At 47.0% G+C, this 12,027-nt stretch overlaps 1 protein-coding gene across 1 annotated transcript; it reads left to right on the top strand.

Annotated features, from left to right (window-relative positions):
- Positions 1-5,170: 5,170 nt before the first annotated feature.
- Positions 5,171-10,423, top strand: LOC119443940 (sulfotransferase 1C2). The gene is made up of 2 exons (XM_037708512.2): positions 5,171-5,232; positions 9,261-10,423. The coding sequence occupies exons 1-2, from the start codon at positions 5,227-5,229 to the stop codon at positions 10,254-10,256; spliced, it is 1,002 nt and encodes a 333-aa protein (XP_037564440.1). The 5' UTR covers positions 5,171-5,226; the 3' UTR covers positions 10,257-10,423.
- The last annotated feature ends 1,604 nt before the right edge of the window (positions 10,424-12,027 follow it).

Below are 12,027 nucleotides of genomic sequence, written 5' to 3'. Positions count from 1 at the left end.
TCGCCTCCTTCATCCCCGCGTTTCTGTTTGCTATCCTCTTGAGGAGCCTGCAAGTTTGGTTGGTCGTGGCTTCTAGTCTGTTTATTGTTTCAGTGTTCCTCCCATTTTCTTGTATCCACATACCCAGTATCCTGATCTTGTCGACCCTTGGAACCGGGGTGTTGTTGACCAGGAGCTGGATATTGACGTGCTGCTTGCTCACGATTAGCATCTACAATTTATCCGGCGAGAATTTTAGCCCTATTTTTGCCAATAAAACCTCGTATCCTACTTGAAGGCATCAAAGCTACCGGAGACACCTTCGCTATGCAATGAATGAGAAGAAAGGGAACCGAGATGCACGTTTTTCTTAAGTCACAACCCCGTAACGCCAACAGGCAATGATAAGAAGAAAATCATAGGATCAGTTAATTCTTTATTTATTTGAACTCTACATATTATAAGACCTCGCACAATTGTCTGATGTAGTGCACAGTTAAGAGTATGTGCGAGCTCGGATTCCAAGCACAATCAAGAACTTTTGCAATGTCCCAGCGCCTGATCCTACCTGTTTCACTCTTAATACTGAAGGTATCGTAGAATAAATGTTCTCTGGAAATACGATCGATCTTCAAGATATGTTATTTTAACGTTTGAAAAGCCTCAAATGTTGTATAATGCCTATAAAGACAACTTTCCCTAAACATTTTTTTGCTCAAAAGGCTCGCACATACGCAAACGCACGCAGATAGACACACAGCAGAACTTTACTCGGAAATAGGCTCATGCTGAGGAAGAACAACTTTTTATATGCGCACAGGTGATTATTGTTTACAATAAGTATTTGTATTTTCAAAAAATAGGTGCTAAAAATTTGTTCTACTAATCAAGCTAATTTTAGTAATACTGGTAATACGGTTCGTTGAAACCAGCCAAAAAGGGCCGTAAAGGGCGGAGAACAATGCAATAAAATAGAATTTTAATTGTGACCATTTTGAAGATTCGAGGAGGCTTAATTTTTCATTCGCTTTCCTAATTGCGAACAGGATAAAGAGCCAGGACAGGAAGACCATAAAGATAATTCTAGGTAAGAAAGAAATGTGCAGCCAATAACATGCCATAAGATTGCACAATCGTGTTTACCGCAGATCTTCGATAAGCGCTGTGTTGCAGTGTAATATAGGGCGTGTATAGGGCGTCATTTTCGTCACAACGTAATCATCTGCGGTCATCGCGCTGCGAATCTCGCCTGGCTCGAGTCCAATGTCGTGGGTCTGGAGTATCGCACAGAATGCGTTCTCGCCCTCAGCCGGGCTGGTGGCCGCAGCCGCCGCTTCTCAATGCTTAAACTTCCTTGGAATAAATATAGATATGACGGCACGTCTCGATCTCCTACTACGGTGACCCGGAAGAGTGCCTTTTCCGCCGGGGGTCCCGTGGCTATGGACATTCCGTGGCTCATCCTGCTAATTCTGCCGTTGCGACCGCCTAAATAAGGATGGTTCGACTTGCTCAACGCCATCCTGGAGCTGAATGGTGTCACAGAGCAACCGGTGAAATACGCCAGTTTCCTTGAGGCCCTCCCGCCCTAAACACTTTACTTCTTCGTCACCCAGAGTCCAACAGCCCGCAAGCCGCAACGATCTGCACTCTTAAGCGCTGGCCCACCATGGCGTTCGGTAGTTCCCGCTCCCGGAGCTCGATCACGAACTGCCGGATTCCTCTCTGCCGGCGCCTTCAACGCCAGCACGGAGCACGCCCCGTCCTGCGCCCGTCTGCCATCGCCAACTGCACCATTACAAGAAGTAATCGTGATTCCCTAGTCGTTTCGTTAACTCGGTAGGAACAAAAATCGGCATAATGTGACAAGAGTGCATGGCGATCATGAATAAAAAGGTTATGACATGAATGTCATGACATGCGTGCCATGCAGGTCATGAAACTACCGCCTAAAAAGACAATGACCCCACGAAAAAAAAAAGATTAACACTAAAAAACCATTGAAATGGGTTAGAACGTGCGTACTAAGTGAAGGAAATACAAATAGATGATGCTAGAAGTCACAGTCTTGCGCATGACCCAGCAGAAATGACAATCACAAAGCGAAAAAGAATAAAACTCAAAAACCACTGAAATACGTTCTGACGTGGGTATTAAGTGAAGGAAACACTAAAGGATGATGGTGGAAGTCATATTCTTGAGCATGACTCACCAAACGTCTTTTCGCACACGACTGTGTTGTTTACCATAAGATTACTTCAAATACTGACCACCTGACCCTACAAAATGATCTTAACACTATTGTTCATTGGTGTAAAAACTGGCACATGATTCTAAGCCCTAATAAATGCAAATATATGACTTTTAGCCGCAAGCATGATATTTCTAATTTCCAATACTCTATCAATAACACCTTCCAGTCCAAAGCTACGTCGTACAAATATCTCGGAATCCAGTTCACACCAAATCTTTCATGGTCTTGTCACATTTCAGCCATCTGCAGCAAAGCATCGAAAACATTGGGTTTCATACGGTCGAAACCTGCGAAACTCGCCTAGCTCCGTTCGAAAACTAGCATATCTAACATTTATTCGTCCACAGTTGGAATTCGTTTCATCTATTTGGTCTCCCCATCAAAAATACCTAATTGAAATGCTCGAGTCCATTCAAAACAGAGCTGCCCGGTTCATTTCTAACAATTATAGTCCCCTCGCCAGTGTCTCCCAGCTAAAGAACCTTAATAATATACACATACTCGAAAACAGTCGTTCTATTTCACGTCTGTGTTTATTTCATAAATATTTTCACACCCGCACTTCATTTTTGCCTCTGGAATCGTCTCCTCGATCTTCACGGCGCTTACATAATCGTCTCTGCCTTAACCGCATATATGGTAAAACTCAATCATTCAATTCCTCTGCATTACCTAAAGCAATTAAGCTCTGGAATGATTTTCCTGAAATCGTATACTCTTTTTCTCACGCTGGAGAGTTAAAAAAACACCTCTGCCAGCATTTATCGGTTAGTATTGCCCTAATTGCGGTTTTCTGCTGTATTTTTTTTCAGTTGCTTTAAATGTTGTTTTATATATTACTACTGTCTCGCTTGCATTAGGTTATCCGTTCTTGCCATTTTCGCGTTTGCTTTGTTTTTTAATATCCGTGTTAATATGGTATTTTTACGCCCTTTTTGAATCAACTTGTGTTTATTTCCTGTATTTGCCTTGTAACGCGTCTCCTGTACCGTTACTGTGGTTTACTATTTTGCACGGTATTTCTATTGATAAGCCCCCTCACTCAATGCTCTTCGGGGCCTCGTGAGGAATAAATAAACAAATAAAATAAATAAAAATGACAATAACTCAGGGAAAAAGGATAAACACTCGAAAACCACTGAAATGGGTTCGGACGTGGGTACTAAGCGAAGGAAACACTAAAGGGTGATGGCAGAAGTCATATTTATGAGCATGACTTAGCAAAACTAACAATTACTCAGCGAAAAAACATTAACACTCGAAAACTAATGGAATGGGTTTGGATGTGATAATAAGGAAAATGCTAAAAGTTGATGGTCGAAGTCCTAGTCATAAGAATGACTAGGGTTTTCGCCTTAAGGTCTCTTAGGGATAGCTAAAGGGACTCCTGAGGACTCATGTCAATGAATGTCATGACATGCGTGTCATGTCATGGCACGCATGTCAAAAACACGAAGAAGAAGACAAACAGGGATGATGATGGCGATATAAAGATGAGAACGATGAATTACGTTAAATTTGCGTACAATATATATATATATATATATATATATATATATATATATTGTACGCAAATTTTACGTAATTCATCGTTCTCATTTTTATATCGCCATCATCATCCCTGTTTGTCTTCGTGTTTTTGACATGCGTGCCATGACATGTCAATGAATGTCATGACAGGCGTGTCATGAGTCCTCAGGAGTCCCTTTAGCTATGCCTAAGAGACCTTAAGACGAAAGCCTTAGTCATTCTTATGACTAGGACTTCGACCATCAACCTTTAGCATTGTGGGCGTTTATTACGCGCGTCTTCTTCATCTGTATATTATCATAATCATTCTACCTTGCTCGATCCTCATGTTCAGTTATGTGTGATCATTATCATCGCGTGTGCCTTTACTGGTTCGTCCAGAGTACTCGGGCCGAATAAACCTCGTGCCAACAGAGACGTCATAAGTGGTCCTCAGTCCTCTGCCTGCTCAGTCTACCCCCCCTGGAGCTACGTTCAGGCCGCCGCTTGAGCCCACTGTCCGCTAACATATCTCAGGACGCACCACCCTCCACTTCTACCGCTACCGTTCTGGCACCACCAGCCACCCCTTACATCTTAAGCGGCCACCAGCGTGACCCCCATCTCTTCACTGGTCTTCGTGGGGAAGATGTGGAGGACTGGCTGGATGACTACGAGCGAGTAAGTTCCACTAATCATTGGGACGACTCCCTCAAGCTCCGCCACGTCTCCTTCTACCTGACGGGTGTGGCGAAGACATGGTTCGTCAACCACGAGATAGGCTTTACTGACTGGGCTGCCTTCAAACAGCAGCTCCGTCAAGTATTTGGTACACCGGCCGTTCGTTCTACCATCGCAAAGAAAACCCTCGATACTCGCCAACAGCAGCCAGGCAAGTCATACACACCGTATATCGAGGATGTTCTTGCCCTTTGCCGCCGTGTGAGTTCATCTATGTCAGAGTATATATATATATATATATATATATATATATATATATATATATACATGTACGTAAACACGGCGAGATAAGCATGAACAGAATGGGTGTGACCTTCTTCAGGCGAAGCTTTGATGTTTTATATAGATACCAATATGAGAGCCTAGACATCCGGCAACAGTTGCGTATTCTGAATAAGCCACGCGAGCATTTTATTTGTCATTCTGAGGTTTCAGTAAAATATTGCATTAGCGCAGTTTCTTTCGTACCAGATTACCGTATAAGAGGCCGGACCATACGTAAGGGCGACGACTGCGTTCGGGATGCCACCATATCTTCGCGCTTCAATGGCATGTGACCAGTACGTCTAACTGACGCACATTGTTATAGCACAATGGACAAAGCATGTCGTATCGAAGATAAGCCCTAGGATGCCTTTTTCAAACACCTAGTCTTAAGTGTGTTGCCGCGCAAAAACAGATAAAAAGCAGGGACATATCATCTGAAGGCTAAACTTGGTGTCTGCAGTTCATCGGTAGCGGCCATGTCGGTGAGTGTTTGTAATTACGTCGTTGTTTCGTTGCTTGCTCATCTAAGTAGTTGAAACGACGCGTATCACTCGTGTGCAGGTTCCTCTGCCAGAACAAGCGCAGGGGCTCGCATTACAATTCTGCAGCTGAATTCACAAAGCTTTTCGTTCGTACGTAATCTTTGGTATTTGCTGGCCGCCTTCGCTAGTAATATGTTCAGCGTCAGGACTATCTGGAGTTTGCCGTTACGGACAATTCTTGCGTATATGCTTTTCATCAATGCCGGCCCTAATTGCTCGAACATCTCAATTCCTGTTGGACAGTGTTATTAAGCACTGAAAACTATATAGCTGGGTTTCTGTACATAATGAAGGAACCAAAAATGTTTATTAGCTGCGTGTGCGCTGAGCATATTACCTTTTCGCTATACTAGAAAAAAAATGACAGCAGATCCACGAGGTGAATGATGATGAGTGGGCGAAGCTCCGGAGGGAATCATCGGATCTCCCGCTTAAGGGGACGCTAGCACAAACGCGTTAGAAACGTGCAGTACTCTCTAGTAACGGGGAGCGGCCACAGCGTCTTACGCAGCCATTTACACATGCCGGAACGTGCACCGCGTTTGCCGACGCCATCACATGACTGCTGAGAGAGTATACCCCCCGTATTCATAAAGGCTCCTCGACTTGAACTTGACTTGCCACCGCCTTGGGCAGCGCGTTCGAAACGCGTTGAAGGTAAGGCGGAGAGGCCACAGCGTCTTACACCAGCTTCTTACACGGGCCGTAACGCGCTAGCACAAACGCGTTAGAAACGCGCTAGAAACGCGGCCTTTCGTTAATGTTGGGTATTTATAGCCATCGTGGTGCGTTTGTCCATGTCCGCTTCGTGGCGTAGTGGGCTAACGCCGCGCGCTCGGAAACGAGGGGTCCCTGGTTCGATTCCGCGCTACGAACACAACTTCGGAATTTTTTAACACGAAAGTGTTTTATGCCGGGGTCCACCAAGACTTCACTGACGTATTTCCGTCACGGAAATACGTCATAGAACATAATACAAAGAAAGAAACCAGAAGAAAAAGTTCCACAAACATGCAAAATTTGGAAATCGAACCCACGACCTCTCGGTCCGCGACGATAGATCGCCGAGCGTTTAACCCATTGCGCCACAAACGCATTTGCAGAGAGCTACACAGACGCGCTTTATATATCTAACACTCCTCCGTGTACCCGCGCTCTTGCTCGGGGCGGTGCCGCCGCCTACGAGCAGAAAAGAGAAGTACTGCATTAGACAGTTTTAGCAGAGCGTTCACGCCCCGCTCCGCTCAGACCATCGTGTCCTAACGATTCGCGCAGAGCCGCTCAGCGGAACGCAAGCGGGAACGCTAATGCGCGTGCGCACAACGCTTATATCGGCAGCGGAACGAAGAACGCTGCCCACGGTCCGCTACGAAGCTATTTGAGCGGAGCGTTAGGCTGCGTCTACTGGTTGATTTGTCGTTTTACAGCCACGCTGAGCGCGCGTGGCTGGCGTCTCTGGCAGACGCGCTTGTCAAACAAGCCAAATCAACGCAGTTCCTGCAGCCAACGGTGTGCGTGAAATGTTAGCGGAGCGGAGCGTAAGCAACGCTCTGCTAAAACTGTCTATTATGACACTAACGCGCACCGACAGTGAACGCTTCGGTGGTCTCAGCACTACGACGCCTCGATGCCAGCATTCGAAGGGACGCTGGCATCAAGAAGCACTACCAACGCCACCTAGGTGGCGTTCACCGTACTCAGCACAGCGGAGCGTGGCCTCCGCAATTAGCTCTGAAAATGTTTCTGAAGTTGATCGCGGAGGCTGCAATTACGACGCGCTGTACGCGCTGATTTGACTCGGTGAAGATTCAGTTACGTGCTTTGTCTTGCGCGTTGTATTAGTGTGTCAGTTACGCGCTTCGTCTTTCGCGTTGTGCTAGCGTGTGCAGCGTAGTGCAGCTTCCATATGCACGACGGTTGCTCATGGTCATCGACGTTGGTAGTCGTGATGGAGGAGACGTGCCACCAGGCGTCAGCGTGGGTGCATCAACGCCTAAGGGCGCTTTAGCCACAAAACACCAATAGACATTATATATCAATGTGCAATAAACATTACACTACTTCTGTGAAGACACGTTTCACTTTCGTGTTCTATACCGATTCCTATATAAGAGGGATCAACCCATTTTTTTCTCATTTTTCTCAGACTGGTTACACACTACTACTACTACTACGACGGGGACGAAACGGGTGCCGCCATAAGGAGCTTCGCCCCTAAAAATTTTCGATACACATAGATGTTACCAGGAGGTTGGTTTATGTCTAAGATAACCGCACTGTTTGATCCTGTCGTCAAGTCACCACGTCTGAACGTTGACACTAAACTGGGGATTAAGTTTAGTTTCCCCTCTCATATTTCTTGTCAGCTGCGTGAAGTAATTTTCGACCTATAGTAATCTGTAAGCTTTTATCATAATTGCAGCATATTGTCTTCATTGAAACGGATACAGTAACTGGGGCTAACTCAAGCGGGCGAACCTCGGATCATGGGCTCTGTTTGTCTGCCTGTATTGTGTGTTGCTTGGTACGAGGTAAAACACTTGATTCTGGTGGGCCAGCTACATGCAAATGCCGACATTAGCTTCACAACTATGTGCACAATAGATCCACACCACTGTGGAAATTTATAGCCGAGGATACCACGCGAAACACTGCCTCACTTGCGGCACGTAATTTATTTATTTATTTATTTACAAATGCTGCAATCCCGTTACGGGATTTTTGCAGGATGGGGATACAACATTGTGACATAATTTGCAGGGCAAAAAAAAAATTACATGTACACGTACTGGAAAAGAGACAATACAGATATCATGAAATGAAAGATATGCTTCGAGTACAACTGAATCAATGCGTCTACTGCAAGTGCAAATGTAACGGAGCGAAAAAAAAATGAGGAAATTACACAATATGGGAGATAAACAAATTCAGGGATGGCTGCAACACAACATCATTGGACAGCTGATTCCATTCAGTCACGACCCTGGGAAAAATGAGTATTTAAAGCATTTATTGCGGCTAGTGAAGAGGGTAATTGTTAGTGCATGCCGTTGCCTTGTAGCGTAACCTGATGAAAAGGAAATTCGTTCTAGTTCTAATATCGTTCTAGTTGTTGTTGAGAATGCTTTGAACACTCGATGCTTTGTGGTGTTTCACACTTTCCAGGGTTATGTCAACTGCAAACTAGTTTTCAAAGTATAGAAGTTATGTAAGTTTAGTGCCTAGATTAGAGCACTGAACGGGCCGATTTTTTCAGCCCGGGCCCGGCCCGGGCCCGTTTTTACCTTGGGCGGCCCGCCCGAGCCCGATCAAAACTTTTATGGCGAGACCCGGGCCCGGCCCGGGCCCGGAAATAATCTACGTTACCCGCCCGGCCCGGCCCGCCACCTCTTTACCTTAGGCCTGAGCCCGGCCCGAGCCCGGCTCTAAACCGGCCCGAACCCGGCCCGAGACCGAAAATTAATGCTTTTCAGAGTTGAGACGCCCGAGAATAACTCGCTGCACCTTACGTGCACACCACTAGAAAGGCCCGGGCCCGCGTCAAAAAACCCGAGTCCGGCCCGGGCCCGGGTCAAAAAGCACACGCCGTGCCCGAGCCCGGCCCGATCCCGTGAAAAAACTGTTCTACCCGGCCCGGCCCGGCCCACGGGCCGTGCCGGGCCCGGGCTTTCGGGTCAGCCCGAGCCCGTGCAGTGCTCTAGCCTAGATTACACGTTGCACTGTAGTGTCATATGTACCAACTTACACACATGTCAGCATAAAGCTAGCTGCTCCTGGTCTTTTACAGTGTAGCTAAATGAACATCTCAACGAGGGGGGGGGGGGGGAGGCAGTGTTTTGCGGCTTGGGGTAACGTATTTCATTGTTTTGTCAAATCTTGAGGTGAAAAAGAAAGTTCACGCGCTGATCAAGAAGACATATTGGTCGGCCTCAGGCAGCTGAATAACCAAAAACAATAAACTGTTTCAGAACGCCCTTGACACAGCATCGGCTTCCACGGTTACGAAGCCCCGCAGGCCGTTCTACCGGATGATCGACGGTGTCCCAAAATGTGCCTGGTTGGACCCGGACATTTATCGAGAGAACAGCACTTTCCGCGCTGCTAAGGGCGACGTGGTACAGAGTTCATTCCCAAAGAGTGGAACGCACTGGGTCCAGTACATCACACAGCTCATCCTGAAAGGTGGCGAACCGGTGAATTCCTACGACGAGTTTGCATGCAACACCCATGCGTTGGAGTACGTGAGGCACGACGGATGGAAACCAGCATTGCCAATGAGACTGTTTTTCACGCACCAAATGTTGCAGCCGAACACCATCAGTGAAGATGCGAAGTACGTGTACGTTGCACGAAATCCCTGGGACGTCTGCGTGTCTCTGTATCACGCAATGACAGATCTAAGCGTGTGGCGCTTTCAAGACGGAACCTTCGACGAGCTATTTGATGCTTTCCTCGAAACGGACCTCGGCTACGGGAGCTACTTCGATCACGTGGCTTCGGGTTACGCACTGAAAGATAAACCAAACGTGTTTTTCCTGACATACGAGGAACTCAAGAGGGACACTCGGGGCATGGTTTTGAGGCTGGCGCATTTTCTCGGCGATCAGTACGGAAAATTTCTAGACGAGAACGAAGTGCAGCTGAACAAAATAGTGGAATTGTCCAAGCCCGAGCACATGCGAAAAGTTGTTCTCGTTGATTTTCAGGCAAATCGGTCGCCGGAATGGGAAAATTTTTTCCGCAGGAACGAACTCTCAAGTAAAACAGGATATGATGGAGACACGACAAAGTACACCATCGTCAGAGAAGGAAAAGTTGGTGGATGGAAAAAACACTTCTCATCACAGCAGCTGGCACGCTTAGAGAAGAAGATACAAGACGAAAAGGAGAAAGCTTCATTCATAGAGCTGTGGAAAGACATTCGTGCTGAAGCAGTGGAAATGTCTTCGTCTATACGTTCATAGAGGCAGGATGAAGTTCGATGATCTTCCCTTTTTGCGTTTGGGCATGATCTGAATTATCTTTTCACCAATATTACCGGGGCCTAGATGCGTTGCCGTTCGCTTAAGGGACGCAAAATGTCTTGCTGCACGACTAGTATCGTAGAATAAAAGCCTTATATTTGAACACATGCACTTGGCGTTTTTTTATGTTGCTGTATGAGTGGTGCCGTAGAATAAGGGTCATTTATGCCAACTTCCTAGGCGTCTTTAGAGGCCAACTTCAATTAAGTTCCTGGCGGCGCCGAAAGCCCAGATTTAGAATGTTTAATCACACTGAAGCCTACGTGCGAAGTTTTACGCTTGAAATATGAGCGGATGCTTCCCAAAAGGCCCACAAGTAAATACGTTTTTAACAACGAAACTGATGAAAATATTAAAAATATCCCGCCATCCCGGCCATGCAAAAGCAGATGTACAGCAAAGCTGTTGCAAAAGCGCCACTACAAATGCTGACGGGGGAGGGGGTATGCAATGCTTTACTGATGGTTCGGGTGCTTGTCTTGAGCTTGTTCTTAATTCAAATGTATGTTTTTCTCTTGCGTTGTATATTTCAATGAAAGTATGCACCATTCGCTTCACTTTTCTGAGCGCTTGTAGCCTCTGCATTACGAGGGGGATGAGCCATTGCATTTTCGCGCTTGCTTAGGGGGTATGAGCCATTGTGGATGATGATAATTTCTGTTCACGGACACGACACGAAAAATGCCGACCACCGAGAAGCTAACTGCTTCGATGCATAACAAAAAAAAGGTACAGGCCTGCGCGGCACACGCAGCACAGTCATAGCGTAAGCTTGAGCCGCTCCAATTTCGGCACCACGCACAACAGGGTCTTCACGGCAAAGTCTCTTCGCCTCGTTTTGACGAGAAACGATCTGAACTGTCCGCCCGGCGTAGACGGCCAGCCGCGGCTTGTAATGCCCTCTGCACAGCAGTCTGCTGAGCCCGATGATGGCTGGTTCTGGCCGCGTACGTAGGTCTACGATTCGCTTTTTCAGCAGCGGTTCGTACCTTTCGAGGAGACGCCGTAACGTGTACCGAAGAAATATCCAGAATACATGACACACATCTCACATCGGGATCGCGTTGATTGCGCGTCTCGTCTGAATCGCATCTCGTCATCTGTGCCTGCGCATGCCGCGTTTGCAGGTGCCTTAACTAGATGGCGCCACCATACTGGCGGAGGCTCGGGATCGCTTTGATTGCGCGCCTCATGTGAATTGCATCTCGTCGTCTGCGCCTGCGCGCCTGCCTAGGGTGCGTTTATAAGGCATTTTTCAGCTGCCTGTTAGCAAGCGCTTGCGTGGCTCAGTGTGGTAAAGTAGCCCACACCCGCGCAGCGGGCGCGGGTTCAATTTCCGGCGGGGACCGGGTACTTCTTTACGCATTTCCGGTGATAGCGGTAACCGTCACCAGCGGCGGCGGCGGAAACGGCGGCGGACACCATCACGAACCGAAACGGCTATTGGAATAATGAGCCCATAACAGCTTACGTTGTAAAACTTCTGTAGTTCAAATCCCGCGCAAAAGCAGCTTCGTTAACCTGAAACCTGGGGAAGTGCTAAGCAGTGATGCGCTAGCGTTGTTGCTGGATGGGAGCACTTGTGGGGTGGTGACCCCCTCTCTTGCGCTGCGCTCTGACCAGACTGCCATTCAGGAAACAATATTCACAAGTTTCTGGTAATTAATGCGCCTAATGCTTGATAATTCCTATCTTTCAGTTATTCTGAATC

This window comes from Dermacentor silvarum, chromosome 3 (genome assembly GCF_013339745.2).
Source record: "Dermacentor silvarum isolate Dsil-2018 chromosome 3, BIME_Dsil_1.4, whole genome shotgun sequence".
Taxonomy (NCBI): Eukaryota; Metazoa; Arthropoda; class Arachnida; order Ixodida; family Ixodidae; genus Dermacentor; species Dermacentor silvarum.
The sequence above is the reverse complement of the archived record's forward strand: the minus strand, read 5'-3'. Positions and strand labels throughout refer to the sequence as shown.